The sequence below is a fragment of the Microcaecilia unicolor genome, chromosome 2 (assembly GCF_901765095.1).
Source record: "Microcaecilia unicolor chromosome 2, aMicUni1.1, whole genome shotgun sequence".
NCBI classification, from domain to species: domain Eukaryota; kingdom Metazoa; phylum Chordata; class Amphibia; order Gymnophiona; family Siphonopidae; genus Microcaecilia; species Microcaecilia unicolor.
Window position 1 is genome coordinate 455390082 of NC_044032.1, and position 27465 is coordinate 455417546.

Sequence of the window (27465 nt, forward strand, 5' to 3'; positions counted from 1 at the left end):
GATGTACACAGCGCTGTACACTTGAACATGAAGAGACAGTCCCTGCTCGACAGAGCTTACAATCTAATTAGGACAGACAAACAGGACAAATAAGAGATAAGGGAATTACTAAGGTGGGGATGATAAAATAAGGGTACTGAACAAGTGAGTAATGGTTAGGAGTTAAAAGCAGCATCAAAAGGGTGTGCTTTTAGCCTAGATTTGAAAATGGCCAATGATGGAGCAGCAAGATAAAAGGAGCGGAGTCTGGAGTTAGCAGTGGAGGAGAAGGGTGTAGATAAGAGATTTACCCAGAGTTCCAAGGGAGGAGTGTAGGGAGAGATGAGAGTGGAGAGGTACTGAGGAGCAGCAGAGTGAATGCACTTATAAGTAAATAAGAGGAGTTTGAACTGTATGCGGAAACGGATAGGGAGCCAGTGAAGTGACTTGAGGAGAGGGCTAATATGAGTATAGCGACACTAGCGGAATATATGTCGTGCTGCAGGATTTTGAACAGATTGAAGAGGAGAAAGATGGCTAAGTGGTAGACCTGTGAGAAGCAAGTTGCAGTGGTCTAAGCGAGAGTGTGGATGAGGGTTTTGGTAGTGTGCTCAGAAAGGAAAGGGCAAATTTTGGTGATTTTATAGAGAAACGACAGGTTTTAGCAGTCTGCTGAATATGTGCAGAGAAGGAGAGAGAGGAGTCGAAGATGATCCCAAGGTTACGAGCTGATGAAAACTCATCTCTTCAACAAGGCCTACTAAGCGAACCCACAGCCTCACAACATTACCTTACCAATATTCCCAATTATTACAACATTACCTCACCAATATTCCCAATTACTAAAGTCCACCTTCCATACCATCCGAATAACACCTTCCTTCTTTCTTCCTTTACTTAATTTCTGTACAATACTAAGTGTTTTTGTTATCATGAAATGACTATACCATAACAAACTATGTAAGCCACATTGAGCCTGCAAATAGGTGGGAAAATGTGGGATACAAATGCAATAAATAATAATAATAATAATGATGATGGGCATGTTTATAATAATTGGAACTGTGGAAGAAAAATAGTAAAAGAACTGGGCAGAAATTGTAGCTTGGCTTCATGGTTTCTTCTCTTTCTGGTTAGTTGCTGATTTCAATGGAAGAGCTGAAACAGTGCAGGATGCAGCAGAGAAATATTGCCACCACGGTCGACAAACTAAACCTTTGTCTTCCAGGTGAGAAACTGAGAATTAAAAACTGCTGCATTTGTGTCACATTTTAATTCTTGCTGTGGACTTTGTGAATAATGTTTATTGCTGTTTTTTGTTTCTTTCTATAGTTTTGGAAATGTACACCAAACTAAGGGAACAGATGAAAACGAAAAGGTAAAAACATGCAGTAGTCAGACTAGTAAAAACAACAAGAACGGAAGATGTACTGAAAGACCAAACTAAAATCACAGATGTAAAAAAGGCAAATTTCTTTATTAAGGTCTTAATAAAGGAATTTGCCTTTTTTACACCTGTGATTTTAGTTTGGTCTTTCTGTACATCTTCCGTTCTTGTTGTTTTTTGGTGTTTTTTACGGGAGATTTGGACTCTCTTTGTCGTTGTAGTCAGACTAGTAGCAGCCTTGTGGTATGATAATGTGTGTGCCATCAACAGTGTTTTTCCCCCCTTGGGTGTTCATGGACTTGCCAGAATAAAATAAAGCAGGAAGTGGTGAAAACATAAAAAAAAAAACCCCAGGTTAGGATAAGGTCTTTGAAATGTTATGGTCTGGACCACAGTTGATTTCTGTCTTCCCTTTCACTTTTTCTGAGGATCCTGTGTCCAGTGTTTTCTTGAATTCTTTTACTGGTTTTTCCTGTCTCACTTCCTCTGGGAAGCTATTTCATGCATCCTCTACTCCTTCTGTGATGAGATTTTCTGATGCTGTTCCTGAATCTCAATCTGTGATGACTTCTAGAATTTCTGTTATACTAAAAAAAAAGACGACTGCTTATGCATTATTTTTACCTTTCAGATGTTTGTCTCTCATATGTCTCAGTTATTCGTGTCCTTCAGAGTGGACACGAATAACAGAGCCTCATTTCACAAGACTTTGCAGCAATACCAGAGTTCTGGTTGGATTACAATAATGTTTTGTCCTCTCAGATGTCGTCAATCTCGTCATAGGTTTGCAGATCTTAATTTGTATTACGGTGGTTTTTTTTCCCCATTTTGTTTCTGTGGAGAGAAAGCAGTGTTTCTCACCTGTAACAGATGTTTTTTGTGGTCAGGATTGAGTGAAGAGCACAAGTGTTTTTTGGTTTTGTTTTTTTAAGTGTTGCCATTCTGGGACAGATCCAAGGTCCATCAAGCCCAATATCCTGTTTCCAACAGTGGCCAATCCAGGTTACAAGTACCTGGCAAGATCCCAAAACAGTACAATACATTTTATACTGCTTTTATCCTTGAAATTTGGATTTTCTCTAAGTACATCTTAATTATGACTTATGGACTTTTCTGTTAGAAAGTTAGCCAAACCTTTTTTTAAACCCTGTTAAGCTAACTGCTTTTACCACATTCTCTGGTAACGAATTTCAGAGTTTAATTACACAATGTGTAAAGAAATTTCTCCGAGGACAAGCAGGCTGCTTGTTCTCACGACTGGGTTGACGTCCACGGCAGCCCCCACCAACCGGAACAAAAACTTCACGGGCGGTCCCGCACGCAGGGCACGCCCACCGCGCATGCGCGGCCGTCTTCCCACCCGTGCGCGACCGTTCCCGCTCAGTTTTTTTCGATTCCGCGCTGGAGAGAGACGTGTTACCGTCTCTCTCTTGGTCAGCCCCGGAAACCGGATCGCGGCCTAGCCGCGAATTTTCTCTTCTTTCATCGTGCGCATTCGCGCTTCTTTTCTTTATTTTCTGTGTTTAAAAAAAAAAAAAAAGAAGTTGGTTTGTCCCCTCGTCGTCTTAGCCGCGGGGGCGCCTCGTTGCGGCCGCGCAGTCGTTTCTTTTTCGGGTGTGCTTTTCACCGCCACCATCGACGACTTTGACTTCGCCGACATGATTTTTCCGTTGATATCCTCGAAGTTCCCGAGTGGATTAAAAAAGTGTGGTCGGTGCGGCCGGCAGATCTCGCAAACCGATACCCACGCTTGGTGCCTCCAGTGCCTTGGCCCGGAGCATAATACCAAGACGTGCACCTTGTGCCTCGGCTTGCGGAAGCGGACACAGGTGGCGAGGCAAGTTCGTCGGGACGAACTTTTTGGAACTTGCGCCGGCCCTTCGACAGCATCGGTGTCGACGACCGGATCTTCGGTACCGATGTCGACGAAATGGGCACCGACGATGGCATCGACCCCAGGAGCACAGGTACCGTTGGCCCGCCGGACCACCGGCGACGGCGGGGGTGAGTGGCTGCGCGGGCTGTCGGCCCCGGCCACTCTCTCTACCCAGGGCCATCGGGAACGAACCCTGTCAGACCCAATCCCTCGAGGCCGGGGGGATTCTACCTCCTCTTCATCTCTGCCACCGAGCGCCGATGATGGGCACTGAAAAAAGACCAAGAAACATTGTCATCGGTCGCCCCACGGCTCACGGGACTACTAGTTCCGGCGCCTCCAGAGATGACTCGACGCCGAGGAAGCGGCAGTGCCGAGAGGAGCGTTCCCCCTCGGTCGAAGAGGTGTCGCTGCGTCCGTCCATGGGTGCTTCGGTACCGTCTCCTGGACCCGAGCAGCTTCCGGCACCCGCACTGGCCCCCCTGCCTTTCCCGACAGCGGGCCTTGACGAGTGCCTCCGAGCCATCCTTCCGGGGATTCTGGAAGGGCTGATGCGCCAGGCCTTGCCGGCACCGGGGGTGCTTGCGCCCCCGGCGCCGTTGATGGAGGCGCCGGCGTGCTGTAGCCCGATGCCGAGGCCTCCGACACCAACGCCGCTTGCGGTACCGGTGTCGACCGCCACACAGGTGGAATCCCCGTCGACGTCGATGGAGGGAGCTTCATCCCTGCCGGCATGGGAGTCCACCACTCGACGCCATCATCGAGGACGTGGTTCCTCGCAGTCGAGACGGGCCCGGTTCAAGTCTGAGCTGCAAGAGCTCATGTCTGACACCGAGGAAGAGGCCTCGTGGGGGGAGGAGGAGGACCCCAGATATTTCTCCTCAGAGGAGTCTGAGGGCCTTCCCTCCAACCCCACTCCTTTACCGGAGAGGAAGCTCTTGCCCCCTGAGATCCTCTCCTTTGCCTCCTTCATCAGGGATATGTCTATATGCATTCCCTTCCCCGTGGTCTCTGTGGATGAGCCGAGGGCTGAGATGCTCGAGGTCCTCGACTATCCATCACCACCTAGAGAATCTTCCACGGTACCGTTGCACAATGTCCTCAAAGAGACACTGCTTTGGAACTGGTTGAAGCCATTATCTAACCCCACCATTCCCAAGAAAGCGGAGTCCCAATACAGGATCCACTCTGACCCAGAGTTGATGCGGCCCCAATTGCCTCATGACTCTGCGGTCGTGGACTCTGCTCTCAAGAGGGCACGGAGTTCGAGGGATACCGCCTCGGCGCCCCCGGGGTGGGAGTCTCACACTCTGGACTTGTTTGGGAGGAAGGCCTACCAATCTTCCATGCTAGTGACCCGCATCCAGTCGTACCAGCTCTACACGAGCATTCACATGCAGAACAATGTGAAGCAACTGGCGGACCTGGTCGATAAGCTCCCTCCGGAGCAGTCCAGGCCTTTTCAGGAGGTGGTCAGGCAGCTGAAGGCGTGTAGAAAGTTCCTGTCCAGGGGTATATATGACACCTGTGATGTGGCATCTCGAGCTGCGGCCCAAGGTATAGTGATGCGCAGACTCTCCTGGCTGCGTGCCTCTGACCTGGACAACTGCACCCAGCAACGACTGGCGGATGTCCCTTGCCGGGGGGATAATATCTTTGGCGAGAAGGTCGAGCAGTTGGTGGACCAACTACACCAGCGGGAAACAGCCCTCGACAAGCTCTCCCACCGGGCGCCTTCAGCATCCACCTCTGCAGGTGGACGTTTTTCCCGGGCCAGGCAGGCTGCGCCCTACGCCTACAGCAAGCATAGGTACACCCAGCCGGTCCGAAGGCCTCCTCAGGCACAGGGACAGTCCCAGCGCGCTCGTTCCCATCAACAGCGTGCGCCTAAGCAGCCCCCTGCGCCTCCACAGCAAAAGCCGGGGACGGGCTTTTGACTGGATCCATGGGAACATAGCCTCCATCAAAGTGTCCGTACCGGACGATCTGGGGGAGGTTGAAAGCTTTTCACCAAAGGTGGACTCTGATAACCTCCGACCAGTGGGTTCTCCAAATAGTGCGGTGCGGATACGCCCTGAATTTGGCCTCCACTCCACCAAATTGCCCACCGGGAGCTCCCATCACAGGCAGGTACTTGCAGAGGAACTCTCCGCCCTTCTCAGCGCCAATGTGGTCGAGCCTGTGCCACCAGGGCAGGAAGGGCAGGGATTCTATTCCAGGTACTTCCTTATGGAAAAGAAAACAGGGGGGATGCGCCCCATCCTAGACCTGAGAGGCCTGAACAAATACCTGGTCAAAGAGAAGTTCAGGATGCTTTCCTTGGGCACCCTTCTACCAATGATTCAGAAAGACGATTGGCTATGTTCCCTGGATTTAAAGGACGCTTACACTCACATCCCGATACTGCCAGCTCACAGACAGTATCTCAGATTCCGCCTGGGGACACGGCACTTTCAGTATTGTGTGCTGCCCTTTGGGCTCGCCTCTGCCCCACGGGTGTTCACGAAGTGCCTCGTGGTGGTCGCGGCGTATCTACGCAAGCTGGGAGTGCACGTGTTCCCGTATCTCGACGATTGGCTGGTCAAGAACACCTCGGAGGCAGGGGCTCTCCGGTCCATGCAGTGCACTATTCACCTCCTGGAGCTGCTGGGGTTTGTGATAAATTACCCAAAGTCCCATCTCCAGCCAGCCCAATCTCTGGAATTCATAGGAGCTCTGCTGAATTCACAGACGGCTCAGGCCTTTCTTCCCGAGGCGAGGGCCCACAACCTCCTGTTTCTCGCTTCCCAGACCAGAGCGTCTCAGCAGGTCACAGCTCGGCAGATGTTGAGACTCCTGGGTCATATGGCCTCTACAGTTCATGTGACTCCCATGGCTCGTCTTCACATGAGATCTGCTCAATGGACCTTAGCTTCCCAGTGGTGCCAGGCCACCGGGAATCTAGAAGATGTCATCCTCCTGTCCCTCAGTTGCCGCAATTCGCTGCACTGGTGGACATTTCGGACCAATTTGACCCTGGGACGTCCATTCCAAATTCCGCAGCCCATGAACGTGCTGACGACGGATGCGTCTCGCCTGGGGTGGGGAGCTCATGTCGATGGGCTCCACACTCAGGGACTGTGGTCCCTCCAGGAACAGGATCTGCAGATCAACCTCCTGGAGCTCCGAGCAGTCTGGAACGCACTGAAGGCCTTCAGAGATCGGCTGTCCTACCAAATCATCCAAATTCGGACAGACAATCAGGTTGCAATGTATTACATCAACAAGCAGGGGGGCACCGGATCTCGCCCCCTGTGTCAGGAAGCTGTCGGGATGTGACGTTGGGCCTGCCAGTTCGGCATGCTTCTCCAATCCACATACCTGGCAGGCGTAAACAACTGTCTGGCCGACACACTGAGCAGAGTCATGCAACCGCACGAGTGGTCGCTCCATTCCAGAGTGGTACGCAAGATCTTCCGAGAGTGAGGCACTCCCTCGGTGGACCTTTTCGCCTCTCAGACCAACCACAAGCTGCCTCTGTTCTGTTCCAGACTACAGGCACACGGCAGACTAGCGTCGGATGCCTTTCTCCTCCATTGGGGGACCGGCCTCATGTATGCTTTCCTCCCATACCTTTGGTGGGGAAGACCTTACTGAAGCTCAAGCAAGACCACGGCACCATGATTCTGATAGCGCCTTTTTGGCCCCGTCAGATCTGGTTCCCTCTACTTCTGGAGTTGTCCTCCGAAGAACCATGGAGATTGGAGTGTTTTCCGACTCTCATTTCGCAGAACGACGGAGCGCTTCTGCACCCCAACCTTCAGTCTCTGGCTCTCACGGCCTGGATGTTGAGGGCGTAGATTTTGCTTCGTTGGGTTTGTCTGAGGGTGTCTCCCGTGTCTTGCTTGCCTCTAGAAAGGATTCCACTAAAAGAGTTACTTTTTCAAGTGGAGGAGGGTTGTCGTTTGGTGTGAGAGCAAGGCCCTAAAACCTCGTTCTTGTCCTGCACAGAACCTGCTTGAATACCTTCTGCACTTATCAGAGTCTGGCCTCAAGACCAACTCAGTAAGGAATCACCTTAGTGCGATTAGTGCTTACCATTATTGTGTAGAGGGTAAAGCCATCTCTGGAGAGCCTTTAGTCGTTTGATTCATGAGAGGCTTGCTTTTGTCAAGGCCCCCTGTCAAGCCTCCTGCAGTGTCATGGGATCTCAACGTTGTTCTCACCCAGCTGATGAAACCTCCTTTTGAGCCACTGAATTCCTGCCATCTGAAGTACTTGACCTGGAAGGTCATTTTCTTGATGGCAGTTACTTCAGCTCGCAGAGTCAGTAGCTGCAGGCCCTGGTAGCTCATGCTCCGTATACCAAATTTCATCATAACAGAGTAGTACTCCGCACTCACCCTAAGTTCCTGCCAAAGGTGGTGTCGGAGTTCCATCTTAACCAGTCAATTGTCTTGCCAACATTCTTCCCCAGACCACATACCCGCCCTGCTGAACGTCAGTTGCACACATTGGACTGCAAGCGAGAGTTGGCCTTCTATCTGGAGCGGACACAGCCCCACAGACAGTCCGCCCAATTGTTTATTTCTTTCGACCCCAATAGGAAAGGGGTCGCTGTCGGGAAACGCACCATCTCCAATTGGCTAGCAGATTGCATTTCCTTCACTTACGCCCAGGCTGGGCTGGCTCTTGAGGGTCATGTCACGGCTCATAGTGTTAGAGCCATGACAGCGTCAGTGGCCCACTTGAAGTCAGCCACTATTGAAGAGATTTGCAAGGCTGCGACGTGGCCATCTGTCCACACATTCACATCACATTACTGCCTCCAGCAGGATACCCGACGCAACAGTCGGTTCGGGCAGTCGGTGCTGCAGAATCTGTTTGGGGTTTGAATCCAACTCCACCCTCCAGGACCCAATTTGTTCTGTTCAGGCTGTACTCTCAGTTAGTTGTTCTTTGTAGGTCAATTTCTGTTATACCCTCGCCGTTGCGAGGTTCAATTGACCTGGGTTGTTGTTTTGAGTGAGCCTGGGGGCTAGGGATACCCCAGTCGTGAGAACAAGCAGCCTGCTTGTCCTCGGAGAAAGCGAATGATACATACCTGTAGCAGGTGTTCTCCGAGGACAGCAGGCTGATTGTTCTCACCTACCCTCTCTCCTCCCCTTTGGAGTTGTGTTTTTTTCCTCATTCTTTTGCTTGTCATTCAACTGAGCGGGAACGGTCGCGCACGGGCTGGAAGATGGCCACGCATGCGCGGTGGACGTGCCCTGCGTGCGGGACCGCCCGCAAAGTTTTTGTTCCGGTTGGTGGGGGCTGCCGTGGACGTCAACCCAGTCGTGAGAACAATCAGCCTGCTGTCCTTGGAGAACACCTGCTACAGGTATGTATCATTCGCTGTTTTCTCTGATTTGTTTTGAATTTATTATTTTGTAAAGAGTATGCAAGCGATGACATTACCTATGGTACCAGGACAGCACTGTTCTCCTAGAGCTCATTGTAAATTCTATGTATGTTAGGCCCTTCCTGTGTGCAGTGGTTTCCTTAACTCCTCAGTTAAGGGGTCTTTTACTAAGGTATGGTAGCGTTTTTGGCGCAAACTAAATATAAGCGTGCGCAAAATGCTAGAGGCGCACATATATTCCTATGGAGGTCTCTAGCGTTTAGCGTGTGTTAAAAATGCTACCGCGGCTTAGTAAATGATCCCCCTTAGTTTCAGTTTAATGTGAGCAACTCTCAGGGAGGTGGGAGGGATTAAGTATGTTATCCTGCTGTCTATGGAAAACACCTGTTATAAGTGAGTAACATTGCTTTTTCTGTTGAGAAGCAGAACTGAATCAGATATATAAGTGAGTGACTCAGAAAGTTAGGGCTGCTCAGGTTTCTTATTGTCTTAGTCCTTAGAGCAGCCTGCATAGCCAGTAGTATGAGTTGTTAACTCAAAGGGTCAGACTGGTCAGCACCACTTGAACAAAGTCACTGGCCTGTGCTGAGGCTTGGTCCAAACAATAATGAGCAGTAAAATTTTATTTGCTAATGCAATTATAACTTGTGTTTTCCTTCAAGAGGTAGTGCAAAGTCGCACACAAATACATACACAAAAGACTGTTAAGATATACATCTTGTAATACATATATCTTAAAAACCAGAATAAAAACAAATATGTAAAAATTAAAAATCCATTGATGAGAAATTTTTTAGGTCCTAAATAAGAGTATTTCCAGATTGGGCCATTTACCAAGACCTATTGGTTTTCAAAGAATAGCTATACAACTAGAATATTCTCCTAAGAACAGCCAACCAAGTATGATTTTAATTTATTTTAATACATAGTCTCATAGACTGCTACTTTTGACCCTAAGACCATACAGAATGGATTACAACAGAAAATAAAACAGTAGCAATGTATCAAATAGCCACGCTACCCCTCCCTCCTCCCTCCCCCCAAACCCTCATCCCCAGAAAAACAGTGAACAAACAACCAAGTCTTCAAGGATGCCATGTATTATATAAACAGGGTGACTTGGAATCCTTGCACGTTGGCTGAGAAGTAGTCAGGCTATCTAAGTTGGTGATTTCCATGGGAGCAACCCTTTCAGGCCACATATGTACTCCGAGAAGACAGTCATCTTGCAGGTGCATTCAGTTGCAGAAATCACAGGGCCCAGAAATACGTCTTCATTAGGACTCCAAATTGGTTTTCAAAAGACAAATTGTGATCAAGAAGAACCCCCAAAAAAGTAACTGTATGTGTGCATGTTTGTGTGTATGTCTCTCTCTCTCAAAATGTGTGTAGGTATTTTTGTATATGGCTGATTTGTATAGAGCATACTTGATGTAATCTGTGCTATATGGACACAGATAATGAACATGGAGGAGTGGCCTAGTGGTTAGGGTGGTGGACTTTGGTCCTGGGGAACTGAGGAACTGAGTTCGATTCCCACTTCAGGCACAGGCAGCTCCTTGTGACTCTGGGCAAGTCACTTAACTCTCCATTGCCCCATGTAAGCCGCATTGAGCCTGCCATGAGTGGGAAAGCGCGAGGTACAAATGTAATAAAAAAGAAAAAGACCTACTTCTTGAAACTTTGTTTAATCAAGACAGGCTATTCATACAGCAAGACAAATAAAATTTATTTATTTGGATTTTGCTTACACCTTTTCCAGTAGCAGCTCAGTTACATTCAGTTGCACTGGGTATTACTTTGTCCCTGGAGGGCTCACAATCTAATTTTGTACCTGAGGCAAAGGAGGGTTAGGTGACTTGCCCAAGATCACAAGGAGCAGCAGTGGGATTTGAACCAGCCACATCTGAATGTCAAGACTGGTGCTCTATCCACTAGGCTGCTACTCCTAATTAAGAACCAAGTCCATGACTGAGTATGTGCATGTGTAATTTGTGCTTTAAGAGGACCAAGGTGAGAACATTGAAATGAAGGGCAGTAAAATATGTAGAACTAAAACTGGCTGCACTAAGCTGCTGCTTTGAAATCTCTGTAGGAGACTTGGCATGTTGTGTCTCTGGTGTACTTTGCCATAGCCATATTTTGAAACTAGCTATGTTGTTAGTTGCATTTGACATGGTACATTTTGTCACCAGGCATTACCCAGCTCTGAAGACACTAGAGCATTTGGAGCACACTTACCTCCCTCTGGTGAGCCATTACCGTTTCTGCAAGATCATGGCAGATAATATACCCAAACTACGAGAAGAGATAAAGGAGGTTTCCATGTCAGACCTCAAAGACTTCCTGGAGAGCATCCGAAAGCATTCAGACAAAATTGGAGAGACAGCAATGAAGCAGGTGGGTGTGTGCTCTGCCTAATATTTGAGGTTTGGCTGAATTGCCTTTGTAAGATGAGGCAGCAGCAGTTCACAAAGTCGATGATACCGGATATACCCCTTCCCTTGGTATGCAGGTAAAATGGCTGAACTAAAGAAGGGCTAAAAAAATAACAATTGAAATTGCAAATGTAAATAGTATCCTGTTCATGACACCAGCTGGGAAGAAAAATCACAAAATGGGGGCTAAAATAACGATCCCTGTTAATAATTGTTGGCACCTTTTTCTCTTTTTGGGAGAGAGTTGGGGTTTGATTACCTGTCAGTGCCAATGAAGCCCAGTATTAAACAGAAGCAGTAACTGGTAAGATCTACAATGTGTTAATATATCATGTCTTTCTTGGGATACTTTCTTGACTTGTGGATGGAGTCTTTGAGTGGCTGCATATCTAAAACTAGTATGGACATTTTGCTCCTTTGAACTAAGAGCATTTGTGCAGATTAATGGCCTCTATTTTACCTTTTTAGTTCCTTGTCACCTCCGCTTCAGCAAAACTCTTCCAGCTGTATAACATTTAGAAGACTTGACAGATTTTATAGGCTGCTTACTGATTCCTTAGGGACCTTTATCAGAAAATATTATAGGTCTTTGCATCCTCATCATTTTTTGTTATTTTAGTTTATATTTATAGTAATTACAATTATAACAAGCAAGAAAACCTTGTAAATAAGTTAGAGTATTGCATACGGAAAACAACCTATAAAAGTAACAAATAAGACAAAGTAAAAACTACCAAAAAAATAATACTTAAAATTGGTAAATTGACTAACCTTAAGAAAAGAAAAAATGATAAAACTGTATAGACTGGCAGTATAACTTAAATGCAGTGAGTCGAGGTGTGCAGCCACTGGGGATGTGTAGAAGGCAATCATTTTTACTTATTTATTTAAAATAGCTCTGTAACATCTTCCTGAACTGAAACAGATATTCAAGGCAGTTCAAAGTACAGGCAGGGAAAAAAAATAGGGATGGACAAATAGCCTTCCACTTCAGCTCCAGAGACATATGGTAGTGCTGAAGATATTTTATTGGTGAATATCAGAAATATACAAGTGGACTCGACACAGACCTGTGTTTTGGCACACAGCACCTGCCTCAGGAGTCATGTATCTTAAGCAAAGCTTACTTTGTAGCCATGTATCAAAGCAAGCACCACAAGGATACATCGGTAGCAAAAATGTCCTAACCTTGTAATCATTCAATACTGCGATCACCACTGTATTGCGCGGTTCAAAGTACAGTACATAATAATCTAGCTTGCCAGTGGGATAGACTCCAGTATAACTATTTCTGGTGCTTCCAGTCTGCAGATCAGCCTCCAGGGGAAAGCAGTGGACATAGACTCCTTCCCAGGGTCATTGACTCACTGCTGCCCTAGTAATTGTTAGAGTGGAGTCCTACTACTACTTATCATTTCTATAGCGCTACTAGACGTACGCAGCGCTGTACACTTGAACATGAAGAGACAGTCCCTGCTCGACAGAGTTTACAGTCTATTTATGCTGTATCTCCACAGGTTTGGATCTTCTATGGCTCTACTACACCACCTCTTCCTGATGCTACTCTTCCCAGTCTTTTTTCCCATCTCAAAACACTACTTACCTCAAGACCGAATTGGCCATTTTCTACTTTGCCATTCATTTTTCGTCTTCTCTCTCTTGTGCTCTCAAGCTGCAATGTTTTCTTCCTGTCATTCAGCCCTCTCCATTCTGTCTTAATACATCTCACTTCCATCACTGCTGTCATTCCTCTGCTACTCTTCTCCTTCTCCTCTCCAGTGGGATATCAATCCCAATCCTGCTCCTCCAACTCTCACCCTACATGTGCAGATCAAACTGCAGTCTCTCCAATATTGCATCTTTCCTTCCTCTTCTCTCCCTTTCTCATGTGCCCTGTGGAATATCTGCTTTGTCTCCAACAAGCTTACCTATGTTCACAACTTCTTTATTTCTCATACCCTGCATATTCTTGCTCTGTGTGTTTGGCATTTCCCTGAAGAGTCCGCTTCAGTTGCTGCCCTCTTTTCTCCCACCTCGCATGGATGGCCACAGCAGTGATGTGGGGCTGCTACTCTCTATTTCTTGTAGGCTTTAACTAGGGGTGGGCAACAATTAAAAATTTTAATTGTGAATGGCTGGAATGGAAAAACTAGTCTGGCTACAGAAACGTAAACCTTGGAGACACACTCTTTTTGTTGGGCTCCTCTTTTTCGGTCATTCCCACCTTTTTAAATTATCCATTTTGATTGATTTAACATTTATCAATATATATACGTATAGTTTTTGGGGGGATTATGTTTCCCTTTCTGATTTCCTGATTACTCCTCCTAACGTAAGCTTCTAATACACTTAAAATATGCTTCCTTTCTTTGTTCCTGGTTCTTTTTCTTTTTCTCTGTCTCTTTTACTGTTGGTTTCTACATATATATTCATTTATTCTGTATATATTGCAACCTTTCTGGATAATGTTTGTATTAATTTGCACTGTTATTTGTTGTTTGCTATATTTTTAACTTGCTGCATTGCTCTTGTTTTTGTTCTGGTTACAGTAATAAAAATTATTTGAAATAAAAAAAAATGTTTAAGCACACGATTAATTGAACTTAATCATGACATGCATCCAGCCTTCATCCAGATTCTCTCATGCCCCCTTCCCCAGTTTCTCTCATTTTCTCTCCCCAGCCTGTCCCTCAGTTTCTCTCATGGCCCCATCCACAGCCTTCATCCAGATTCTCTCCCCCTCCTCCCACTTTTACCTTTACAGCAGGGCTCCTACGCTCCTTCCTCGGCGCTCCTTGTCTTCCGCTACATGGCCGGGCTCTGCTGATACATGAGCTGCGCGATGCAGGAAGTTGTGGAAGTCCCATGAGACTTCCCCAACTTCCTGCACCTCGGTGGCTCAAATATCTGCAGAGCCCGGCCGTGCAGGGAGAGATGAGGAGTGCTGAGGAAGGAGAAAAGGACCCTGCTGTAGAAGTAAGAGTGGGTTTTGGGTCGACATTAAAAAAAAAACATAATAAATCGGGCTGCGTTAAAATGCACAGCCTGTGTTAAAATATTTCCGCATTAATTGCCCACCCCTAGTGGAAAAGTTTGGATCATACTGTAGCAGACCTGGATGGACACTGTTTCCTTATGGACCACTGGGCAACTCCTGGTAGAGAGAAAGACAAATGACTTTGATGGCTTCCCTTATGTATTTTTTCTCTGTCTTGTGCTCAAGGCATATTCCAGTAAAATAGTAGCATGCAAAATTATCATATTACACAAAATGCAATTACATTGGGATTCACCCATCCTCTCCTGTCCATTACCTCTCTTATCACTAGTTGCCTACCTTATCTATAACAATTTTGTGGAATATTGGTACAAAAATAGCCTCCACCCTCCCACATCTATCATCTTTCCTCCCAGCCCATCTGTTCTAGCCGCCACCTCGCCCCTTACCCATCACTTCTACAATTAATCCCGTCAGTCTTCTCCCCTCTATGCCCTGTATATAGAATCTACAGAAACACCACCTGTCTTTCTATGGTTCATCAGCTCATGGACACATTAATTTTCAGTTGGTCTCCTGTAAGCACTATGGTATAACTGGGGTCAGTAAGCCAACAGTCCAACCGTTCCTCTTGCATCTTGATACCAGTGTAATGGAGTCCATAATCAGACTGCACCTTCAGTAACAAAGCACAGGAGATCCTGGATGAAAAGCCAGATCTTGAAACTCTTAGGAAAAATGAGATAATGAGGCTCAGTATGGATGTGTAAGGACAGTGAATTCATTAAGATAGGCACTTGACAAATAAGTGGGGTGTGCCTGGTAAATACCAATTTTTCTGCTTCCAGAAAGGGGTACAAAATAAAGCCCACTAAGATGAACAAAGAATTGTTACTGGTGGATTCATAAGTACTTCTCTCAGATATTCAGGATTCATCTAATGGAGGCATTTAAATGCCATTGTAAAGATTTTGTTTAATCCTACAAAGGGCAAGCAGTCGGTGCAAATCTTTCTATACAGGTGTTTCAGGATTTTAAGTTTTCAAATTTTATTCACATTTCCTACCCTGCCTTACAGACAAGTCATTCTAAGCGTCTTACAATCTAGTATCAATTATAAGGGAAAAGTGGAGTAGGACTAGACAGCATAACAGGAAGGATAGGGAAAGGAGGATGGAACACCATTAATTATAGGAAAAGGGGGAGGGGGAGAACAACAATAGGTAGGTAAGCTTGCTGTCCCTGATTCTAGTCTCCCATAAGAATTCTCATAGCAGTCTTTTGAAGAATTTGTAGCTTTATTGGTAATATAAGGCAGTGCCTGGGGGCCCAGTGCTCCCTGCTTCATGTGTCCAACATCTCTCTCTCCCCCCACCCCACTTTGCCCCCAGGTTAGACACTGCTCCTCTTTCTCAACCCCTCTTTCCCCACACATGGATCGATTTCTCCCCATGTCTATAACCCCTCCCTCCATGTCTACCTTAAAACCTGCACTTCTGTGCAGAAGTCAACAACAGCAGCAGTGATCCTTTTAAGCTGTCTGCCACCAAGCCTGGAGTTTCTCTTCTGTCTCTGCCCTTGCAGATGATGAAGTTACGTCAGAAGGAGGCAGAATGCAGCAGAGAGCAGGCTCCAGGCTCAGTGGCAGATAGCTTATGCAGATTTCTGCTGCCATCAATGACTTCTGCATTATAACACAGGTTTTAAGGTAGGCTGGGGAGGGGGGGCCTTGGCGAAAAGGGGAAATACCAATCCACGAATAGGGGCAGAGGGGTTGTGAGAGAGGTGCACTGCCAGACCCGGAGGTGGAGGGGTGGGAAGAGAGATGTGTTGGACATATAGGGTGGGGTAGGAGGGTAAGAGAAGGAAAAGAGTTGGAGAGACATTGGAACCAAGGGGCTGAGGGGAAGGAGAGAGAGATGTTGGACATGGTGGGTTGGGAAGAAGGGGAGGAAGAGAGATGGAGAGATGCTGGATCTGGGGGCAATGGAGAGGGATGGAGGGAGGGAATAGAGGGGGAGAGATTTTAAATGCTGGCAGGGAGAGAAGGAAGAACAACGGAGAGGTGTTGGACCTGGGGATGGTGGGGAGGGACAGAGAGAGAGATGTAGGCTATTCTGAATCAACTGATGCAAACCCTGTACTCTCAGAACCACTTCCTTGGTCTTATGCTTGGTCCTTAAGACAATTGGATAATTAACAAATGCCTTATTCCATCTACTTAGAGACATTTGATGGCAGGATTTAATGTTAGTTTATGGGGCACAGGTCATAGAATGTGATCAGTTATGTACATATGGAGTTCATGTCCATAGCCTTCAATAGCTACAGTACAAAAGTCCACTTCCTTGGGTATGCGCTGGGTTCTTCTTTTACGTAAACACCCTTACTGATAGGTCACCCTATATGGACAACTGAGCGATATTTCTGTGCTTATTCTCCTAAGTGTGTCTTTCTGTCATACAATGATGCTGGTAGCTTCTAGTAGCCTGTTAACAGGTTTGATATTGTAGTTTGTATTAATCAGCTTGTATATAGTTGGTAGCCATATTGCCAGTGGGATCTACTGTATTTCAGACTCTCACAAACACACCACCTACTCGTAGAATAGATGCAAAGTCCAGTTGTAGGGCACTGCATTATCCCATGTGTCGCTGCCCCAGTTCTTCCAGACTGAGAGGAAGAAGAATTGAGTCATAGGTACATCACATGGTCCTTGTGCTTCTTGGATGATGCTATTAAAACTGCAGACAAAGAAGCTCTCAAATCTGATGATGACAGTGGGTTCCTTTCCTTATCTTCTTTTACCTGCTCCTTCAACAAATCTACGTTTCCCATGACTCATTTTGGAAGTACAGATTTTAGGTGGAGACTTGATAGGTCTGGTCACTAATGCCAGATGAGACTGTGCCTGCACTGCATACTGGAGAACAGAGAGGGACTCAATTTTGAGGATGGAAAAACTTTCCTTCAAATATCTTTCGTATTCCCCACAGTCTCAGCTTCATGTTCATTTTCAGGAGTCTCTCCTCCATACACTTTAATGCTATTCCAGACCACAAAAATTATTTTGGTGGGAAAGGAGAGCGAGATGGCAATCTGGTTCCAATCTTGGAATAGTATCGCAAGAGGATTGTGAAAAATTACAAGAGGACCTTACGAGACTGGGCATCTAAATGGCAGATGACGTATAATGTGAACAAGTGCAAAGTGATGCATGTGGGAAAGAGGAACCCAAAGTATAGCTACATAATGCAAGGTTCCACATTAAGAGTCACTGACCAGGAAAGGGTTCTAGGTGTCATCATTGATACATTGAAACCCTCTGCTCAGTGTGCGGTGGTGGCTAAGAAAGCAAATAGAATGTTCGGTATTATTAGGAAAGGAATGGAAAACAAAAATGAGGATGGTACCATGTATCGCACCATGGTGCAACCGCAATTCGAATATTGTCTTCAATTCTGGTCACCACATCTTAAAAAAGAGATAGTGGAATTAGAAAAGGTGCAGAGAAGGGCGATGAAAATGATAAAGGGGATGGAATGACTTCCCTATGAGGAAAGGCTAAAGCGCTAGGGCTGTTCAGCTTGGAAAAAAGATGGCTGAGGGGGAGATATGATAGAGGTCTATAAAATAATGGGCAGAGTGGAGTGGGTAGACATGAATCACTTGTTTACTCTTTCCAAAAGACTAGGGAGCACGCAATGAAGCTGCAATGTAGTAAATTTAAAACGAATCGGAGAAAATTTTTAAATATAACTCTGGAATTCGTTGCCAGAGAATGTAGTAAAAACAGTTAGCTTAGTGGGGTTTAAAAAAGTTTTGGATGACTTCCTAAAGGAAAAGTCCATAGACCGGTATTCAAATGGACTTGGGGAAAATCCACTGCTTATTTCTTGGATAAGCAGCATAAAATGTAATATACTTTTTGGGGATCTGGACAGGTACTTGTGACCTGGACTAGCCACTGTTTGAAACAGGATTAGGCTCATCTTCTGTCCCAGTAAGGCAATGCTTATGTACTTGTGTACTCTTTTGGTCCCAAAACTGTGAAGTCTTTGCTTATATTTGCTACTGTCCTCAGAGGTATTGTTTGCAGAGAGAATGGAGACCACTTCCATGGATCCTCTTTGGAAGAGGGTGGTATATAAGTGTAAAATGTAATATAGATCAAGCACTTAATTTGCTGTCATCCTTGGTGACTGGTACAGTAGTGTCTCTGATTCTCATGTGCCATTACTACTACTACTACTACTACTACTATTTAGCATTTCTATAGCGCTACAAGGCGTACGCAGCGCTGCACAAACAGAAGAAAGACAGTCCCTGCTCAAAGAGCTTACAATCTAATAGACAAAAAGTAAAGTAAGCAAATCAGATCAATTAATGTGTACATCTGATGTGTTCCCATGAATATGGACATAAACAACAGGTAAAAACAGGGCATTCTTGAGGAGTTCAGGGATGTCCAACCCCAGGACTGAAGTACAAGATGAGTCAGAATGATAGTAGGGATCGTGAATGGTGCATGTTCCCCCACCCCCCTTCACCTTTTGGTGTGTTGTAATTGTACGTGAAACTTAATGCCATGCTTTAGCTTACAGGAATGTACAGATTTGAAATTCATCCCTTTAGGTATATGAAAGTATAATCTTTAGTACACTGAACTTGCTGTTGACTTGGGACCCCTTGACCTGCTCTTCAGATCTCGGTGACGGGACTTGTGCTAGAAATTATGTACATCTTATTAACACTAGACGATATCCGGCGGGTTGTTTGCATTCTGTATTTTAATGTCTGAAATATGTAAGGTGTTAGGGAAAGGTCAACTTAAATGGTACTGCTTGTTGAATTCTGCAATACAAAGCAGTCTTAAGGTTTCTACACCAGGGGCCAAGAATAACCAATCCAAAACTCATTATCGGATAAAGTTTAAGTTTGGACAGCCAAAACAGCCAGTGCTTAAAGGAGACAGATGGAAGTGAGTATAGGTTTCATAGCTTTAGTGACATGAACTGTCAAAGTTTCAACTTAATAGCTTCTGATCTCCTGTTACCAACCTGAATAGACTGGTGTTTTTTCTCTCCTCTTTGTCTCCCCCTCCTCCACACAAGTCCTATTCTTTCCTTGGCAGAAAGGAACTGTAGTCAAAAGCAAGTGCCCAAATGCAAGTTAAGGAAGAGAAGAAAAGGAATCTGCTGCTCAAAATAAAGTAACACCAATTAGCAGTGCCAAAAATCATGAAACTCAGGCACATTTATTAGTTTATACAGTTATACATAGATTAACAAGGAACAAAGTAGAGAAACATCTGAAAACAAATGTGTAAAAAAGATTTGAGTGCACCACTTTCAAACTGGCTGCTATCAGTGGAGACAGCTATGAAATCTGTGGCGTGAATCACTTTTTTTGTTAGGCAAATGAATAGGTGAAAGTCTTTAGTGGTAAACAAATTTGCACAAGTAATTTAATTTTTAAGAAGGCCACATTGAACAGAAGTTGTCCCTATTCTATTCTATTCTATTCTATTCGTTAGCGTGCACATAGTGCTTAATTTATATAAGACTAAGATGATAGAATGCTAGCACTTACCCACATATATGTTGTATTCATATCTGTGAGTACTGTGTGCATGCCAGTCGCATAGGGTTAGATTCTATATAATCACGCCTTTAAAAAAATAGCGCTGAAAAAAATACCTAGACATATTCTATAAAGTACATTTAATTTAAGCAAGATTTGTAGAATACGCCTAGCGCCTGACTCCTAAATTAGGTGCAGACCAGATATATTCTTTAACAACGTGCATAGTTTTTAGAAAAGTCCATGACCCGCTCATTCCACACCATGGCCACGCCCCTTTTCCAACTATATGCCTTAGAATTTACTCACATCACCTTACAGAATGTGCTGAGATTGTTGTGCGCATAAGTTCTAATACCAATTAGTGTCAATAATTGCTTGTCAATTATCAGCACTGATTAGCTTGTTAGCTAATTAAGTTGCATGCGCAAATCCAGAATATGACTGGAGTTGTGTGCGCAATTTACGTCACAATATATAGAATCCTGGGGATCGCGCATAACTGCAGTGGAGCATTCACAGGGAGAAGCACATGGGCGGAGCATGGGTGCATGAAACAATTGTGTGATTTTTGTTATAGAATACTGTCACATGCTAAAGTAATGCATTTAAACGTGTAAATTTATGCTTGCCTTAGACATGATGTAAGTGGACATGCCCAAACGTTGATGTGTAAATGCACATTTAACACTTTTATTCTTTTTGTTTTGCTGCACCATATGCACCATATGCCTGGAATAAACTTCCTGGGCTGTTACGTCAAGCTCCATCTCTGGTCGTCTTCAAATCTAGGCTAAAAGCCCACCTTTTTGATGCTGCTTTTAACTCCTAACCCTTACTCAGTTGTTCAGTACCCTTATTTTATCATCCCCACCTTAGTAATTCCCTTATCTCTTATTTGTCCTGTTTGTCTGTCCTAATTAGATTATAAGCTCTGTCGAGCAGGGACTGTCTCTTCATGTTCAAGTGTACAGCGCTGCGTACATCTAGTAGCGCTATAGAAATTAGTAAGTAGTAGTAGTATAATGGATTCTGTGGACCCAGATGTTGTTATACAATTTGTGCTTAGTGCATCTAACTTTTGGTGCGTTTTATAGAATTGCCCCCTTATGAGGGTAATTTCATAATAGGATGCCTATGTGCTTTTATAAAATATTTATTCCTACTCTGAAAAAAACAAACGTGTGTATGCCTGTGTACCTGTGTATTTCATACAATGTGCGTTATTGGGACGCTACCTCACCTATGACCAGATTCAGCACCTAGGAATGCCTATGCACAGACCTCGTAAAAGCAGACACGCTTTTTCCATGAACCTACTTTCTTATACCTATATGTGTGCACAATTTTATAAAAGCCCTTTCCTTATGTAAAGTAGGTTTACACATGCCCTCTACATGTAGAAGAACTGTATGACCTGTTATGTGATAATCTATTGAAACCACCTGTGCAGAGTTGTGGATACTTTGATATCCCAATGGTATACAAAATGACTTTGTCATCTTGATAAGTTTGAGACAGATTTATAAGCCAGAGGAAAACAGTCTTTCCCTTGGTTTACTAAGGAGTTAAATGAGTGTAAATGAACATTCTGTCATTTGGAGCCACATTGTATTATCGATAGAACTGAATTGAGAAAAGCTGCAGGCCAAGGGGTCTTTTATCCTTGCTTCTATCTCAAAAGCTGGCCACAACCCTAATGGTTTCGTTTTGGGGTTATAGTGTGTGTTATTTCAGATTGTGAGTATTTTGCTGCTTGTTTCTTAGCTAACTTAAGGAATGCATCATGACTTTAAAACTGAAGGTAGCTGCAATGACTGTACGTCAAAGAGCTAAGGGCACGTTGGGGACTAGATTCCTACTTCTGTTTTTGTTCAGTGTTTTGCTCCTTCGGAAGGTAGCTGCAATGACTGTACGTCAAAGAGCTAAGGGCACGTTGGGGACTAGATTCCTACTTCTGTTTTTGTTCAGTGTTTTGCTCCTTCGTTCCTGTCTGTTCTTAATTATATTTTTGGACTAACTAAATGTACTTTTTCAAATTCAGACCCAACCATCTTTTCATGTATGATCTTCTCTCTAATTCTGTTGTGGTAATGCTGGGTAGAATTAATGCCTCTCACAGGGTTATCTAGTGACAGTGGTTGAGAGATCGATTGTTACTTCAGTTTTAAAGGTAATAAATAGAAATGGAACAAAAAAATAAGATGAGCTCTTTTTAATGCACTAACAATACATTTTTTTGATGAGCTTTCAAAGGTCAGGGCCACCTTCCTGAAGTCAGGATGAGCTAATCAAAAATGTATTAAGTTAGTTCAGTAAAAAAGGTCTCTCTTATTTTCTTTCCTTGTTTTGTTTTATTTCTGTTTATTACCTTTAAAGTAGACTAACATAGCATCCACACTGCTTTTTCCAGTTTGAAAGCAAGGGTCTCTGGACTGCCTTCAGCTGCAATTACCACCCTCTTTTGGGTTTATCTTTTCTAGGGAATGTTATTGACACAGTAGAGAGGACTCGGATCACTGACTCTTTAGAAAACCCTGATGGCTTACACTCCTGCTAGTCAAGACTTTGTTTAGACTGTAATACAGTCAGTACTAATTTAAATTTTTGATGATACATCCCCCCCTCTACTTTGAGATAGGGGTAAGTCAACCCTGGTCATACGTTTTGAATCTATCAAGCACATTTGATCTGTTGTTAGATAGGTATAGATCAGCTGACTTAATTAGTATGTTAATGGACTCGGTATCTTGCTTTCTATCTGGAAGACTTCAGTTTGCATGTATTAAAGGCACGGACTGTCAATATCAAGGGAAATGAACTGTGGTGCACCACATGGTTTATCCTCATCACCAGATCATTTAGGATGCTGCAACAAGAATTATTTTAGGCTTTTCTATGAGAACATTGTACTCCTGCTTCAAACCTTGCATGTTTGTAAGAATTACATTTAAGCTGGAGGAGTAGCCTAGTGGTTAGTGCAGTGGACTTTGATCCTGGGGAAACTGAGTTCAATTCCCACTGCAGCTCCTTGTGACTCTGGGCAGGTCACTTAACCCTCCATTGCCCCTGGTACAAAATAAGTACCTGAATATATGTAAACCGCTTTGAATGTAGTTGCAAAAACCCTCAGAAAGGCGGTATATCAAGTCCCATTTCCCTTTCTCTTTAGTTTTTGTTCCTTGAGAAGACATTGTCCCCTACCTTAGAAAGAAAGGATTGCCCAAGTAGGGACTTTTTACACAGAGTCAAAGCAGTCTTTTAATCGTCCCTTTTTAAACTACCTTTATTCTTTTATCCGATGAGCTAAATACGTTAGTAAATAAAAGAAATATGATCTCATGATGCAGAAAAGGCCATCAATACTGATAGATGTTTGCTGCAAGATATAAAGATGAATGTTTCTGCTAGTAAGTTTCTAAGGGACAAGAACTAAAAGCGAGGATTTTCCCTAGTGGAGTTGTGTTAGGGGTGCATATAGTAAACCCCCCCCAGGTGATGAACATTAATCTTTCTGGAAAAATGGAGATAGTCACTGTTAAAACTGTAACATAAAACTAAATGAGAACCACTTTTCCAAGATCAAAAATGTGCATGCCCCAAAGCTTACCAGAAAATGCAAAAGTGGTTGCATTACTCTCAAGAAGCAACACCATCACAAAAATAACAATTAGTAGACCCCATGTAACACAGCTCAATGCAGCATGGGATCAGGTTGGATTCTGTTTTTTGATTTGATTGGTTTGGTTTTTTGCTATGAGATATTAAACTATGGACTTAATATAATGCAATGAAATATCTTGGACACCAGTGTTTGCCTTACATCAGGTCTTCAGTATAATTTTAAAAAATGCATCGTAGTGTCACATGATTAGTCTACCAATCTCAGATTGTCTCTCTGGTTTAGATTGCACTGTGATGTGATCAAGAAGTAATAGGCCAATTTAAAGACTGAGGCCATTTCATCATTACAGAGTGCAGGACCTTCCAGATGTCAAATCTGCACAAAGTTTATTATTTAAGAAGTATTAAACTAAACAAGCAGTTTTGTTTCGAGACATATATAAAAATTGTCCGCTGAAAATAGAGATCAGACATGCTTACATTTTGTTGTCTTGAAACCTTTTTGTAATTGCAGTAAGAAAAGCATCTGTATTACTTATGTTGGGGAACACCAAGTAGTAGTTCTTAAAGGATGCCTGGGGGGAAGGGTTAATTTTCTGTGAACTGAGAGCTGATCTGAGACAAAAACTTAAAAAGGGAGAGGAGAATGTGTGGTCATAAAAATGTCTGAAGTAATGAAAAATTAAATTCAAACAAAAGAGTTCATAGGTTCTTGTATACATTTCAGGGCTTGTTTGACAGCATATTTTCTGATATGGTGTAGTATTCTGTTTGGATGTTTTTTCTGATGGTACCAAAATGATTGCTGATGGTACGCTGTTTTATCTTTGTAAAACTTCTCCTTTTGCATTTATTGTAAGACCTATGTGTACTTTTTCCCTTGCTGAAGTTTACTTTCCATATTACATTTATATTGAACACATTTTTCTGATTTGTACATTTTCTTTCGCTCATTCTTTTGTTCTTTAGTTCTTTTATTCGTTATTTTGTTCTTTCTTTTGTTCTTAGATTTGCCTTCAGATCCTCTCTCAGGTTTAGTTTTTGTTATTGATCTGTACAATTCTGATCTTTCCCTTCCCCATTCAATTATTTTTCCCCATTAACAAATGATCCTAGTAGTAATTAGTACAGTATATTCGACTTTAAAGAGAAGACTGCTTTAGGGAGAACAGAATTTTTCTTTTGCATTTCATGATGAATTAGATTTTAGCACAAACAATTCAGAGTTGAGTTATCCAGGTCGGGGTGTGTCATGTTCCACTAATATTTTAGAACAAGATCTGTCAATGTAGAGCCTGTTGTAAAATATATCAAGGAATGGACATGCATGAGCCAGTTATGTGCTGCGGGAGCATCTATTTTATTTTATTTGTTACATTTGTATCCCACATTTTCCCACCTATTTGCAGGCTCAGTGTGGCTTACATAGTACTGTAACGGCGTTCGCCAGTTCCGGTATGAACAAATATAAGGTGTAATAGTGGTAGAATAAGGTTCATGTATGGTAGATACATTACATTAGAGAGGAAGAAGGAGAGTTGGGGTGTGTCCATTACGATCTTTGGTTTTGTTGTGTTGCTGGTACTTAGGTTCTTATTCTTATTATTATTTGTTACATTTGTATCCCACACTTTCCCACCTTTTTGCAGGCTCAGTGTATGTTGGGCCAGTGGGATATGCCTTTCTGAACAGGTTTGTTTTTAGTTCTTTCCAGAAATTTAGGTGGTTGTACATTGTTTTTACTGTTTTTGGCAGTGCGTTCCATAGTTGAGTGCTTAAATAGGAGAAGCTGGATGCATATGTTGTTTTGCATTTGAGTGCTTTGCAGCTTGATGTTCGTGTTGATCTTGTTGTATTTCTGGTTGGCAGGTCTATGAGGTCTGTCATGTATCCTGGGGCTTTGCCATAGATTATTTTATGGACCAGGGTACAGATTTTGAAAGCAATACGTTCTTTGATTGGGAGCCAGTGCAGTTTTTCTCGGAGGGGTTTGGTGTTTTCAAAACACGTTTTTCCAAATATAAGTCTGGCTGCTGTGTTTTGAGCGGTCTGAAGTTTCTTTGTAATTTGTTCTTTGCAACCCGCATAAATTCCATTGCAGTAGTCTGCATGGCTTAGTACCATTGATTGTATCAGGTTGCGAAATATTTCTCTCAGGAAGAATGGTTTCACACGTTTGAGTTTCCACATAGAGTGAAACATTTTCTTTGTTAGATTTCGCTTGGGTCTCTAATATTAATGGCATCAACATTTCAACATAAATGTATATGTGTCAGCACATACACATGTATGTATGTTGGTATTTCAGAACATATTTATGTATTTGCTGGAAGATGTACGTTTGTCAGCCAATTTTGAAGCATAAATCTGTATTTTTCCAACGCTATCACAGAGCCCAGGATCCTTTCTCAGTATCATGTTTGTGTGTGTGTGTGTGGGGGGGGGGGGGGGGGGGGGGGGGGGGGAGGGGAGACAAAATCACTAGCAGATTAAGGGGGTGGTGACCCTTATTCCCTCCAGTGGAGTGTTTCACAAAACAAGCAACTTTCTAAAACATAGACATTCCCAAGAGTACATCCAAGTGTTCATGTTGGTGAATATAAAGGCCACAGCCCAGCCCAAAGTACACCCAGACCATGCTCCCGTGTCAACTGCATGTTTTCATATTTTAGATGTGTATATCCCAGCTTTTGCTATATACAATGAAAGTTGGTGTACCAAGTCAATAAACTCAGCTTTTTGAACATTAGCAACATCCTAAGCCCTAGTTGTGGAATCCACTCTCTGAAGAAAAATCATGGCAGCATTGGTAGTGCTGGGTGACTGCTTAGATCACCTCCCAGTTCTCAAAGACCACCAATAGGCTGGGTTTTCAGGATATCTCCTTCAACAAAGCCTACAATGAGAACCTATAGCCTCACTAAGCAGTGGCGTAGGAAGGGGGGGCGGTCCGCCCCGGGTGCACGCCGCTGGGGGCTGTCGGCTCCGCGCTGGTGCACTGCCCTCTCTGCCCTGGAACAGGTTACTTTGGGAGCAGCAGAGTGATGTGTGACCAATACCATGAACAAGGTTAGCAGGAGCTTGGGGAAAGGCGGGGGAACCTTATTTGAGGGTGGACTATTTTCATGGAATTTAATTTAATTTTACAAATACAGTACTAAGGTGGATGTACAGTCAGTTGATTGATGTTTTTTTCTATCTGAAAAAAACCCCCAAAGTAACTCCATACCATCCACTGTTAAGCCCCCAGAAAAAACTGGACCTGACAGAAAGGAGGAGGGGAACAAAACAGGAAATTAAACTAAAAATGGAATATCGGGAAATGTTCAAACTTCAATCAATTGTCCCCAAATAACTCCATTGAAAAAGGGTTGCTTAGTTGCTTGGCTGACCCAATCTGGTGCGGAAAGTTATTTGCTAGAAAACTCAAATTAAATATAGCTGAGACTTTGAAATTTCACTAAACATTTAGAAAGAAATAGTTAGAAAAACTTGTTGCCCTGCTTCACTCCCTTCAAGCAGAGGTGCAAGAAGAGCTTTCTCCTCTTCTGTGTCTTACATAAGTCTCAGTATATGTTTTGACCCATAAATGTCATATTCCTATCACAGAAAAATGTTCCATGATCAGATTTTTATCCCTTTCAAATACAAAGGACATAAGGATACTAGTTCAGTCCTCTATAATATCTTCCAGCAGCGCTATAACATTGAAACTATCAGTAGAATACCTGAACCGAATCTTTGTATGCATCAGTATCTTGATCTTTATCTACCTGCTTCTTATATGGAAGATAAAACTCTTTACTCAGCGGGAATACAGCCTTTGTTGAAACTTTTTAAGACTTCAATCAGATATTTCCTGAACAATTCTCTTGCAGCTGTAGATGGAACTCTTGGAAAATTCACTCTGATGTTAAGAAAGTCTCAAGCTATTCTTCCATTTATTCTAGCTTATGGTGACGCCGTAAAATCCTGCAGTCTTAGCTTGCACTCTTTGTAAAGTCTTATTTGGCTTGTATAGATCGCCAGTCTTCTCTTTATGGTTTTTAACTGTACCATCTAACACAACCAAATGACTTTTAATGTCCCCAAGTGAAATCTCAACTTGCTCTACTTTCTTACAGTTAAACATAAATTAGTTTGTAGCCTGCCAAACAGCATCGAGTGGAATGACTGCTGTTTCTTCAGCCTCCCAAG

At 43.6% G+C, this 27465-nt stretch overlaps 1 protein-coding gene across 5 annotated transcripts in view; it reads left to right on the forward strand.

Annotated features, from left to right (window-relative positions):
- The window catches only part of EXOC6B (exocyst complex component 6B), a 1013473-nt gene that overhangs the window by 169142 nt on the left and 816866 nt on the right, over positions 1–27465 (forward strand). For all 5 annotated transcript variants that reach the window (XM_030190960.1, XM_030190961.1, XM_030190962.1 and 2 more), the window contains exons 4-6: positions 1117–1207; positions 1312–1357; positions 10821–11025. In XM_030190960.1, coding sequence (XP_030046820.1) covers positions 1117–1207; positions 1312–1357; positions 10821–11025 — 342 coding nt within the window. The remainder of the gene's footprint in view (positions 1–1116; positions 1208–1311; positions 1358–10820; positions 11026–27465) is intronic.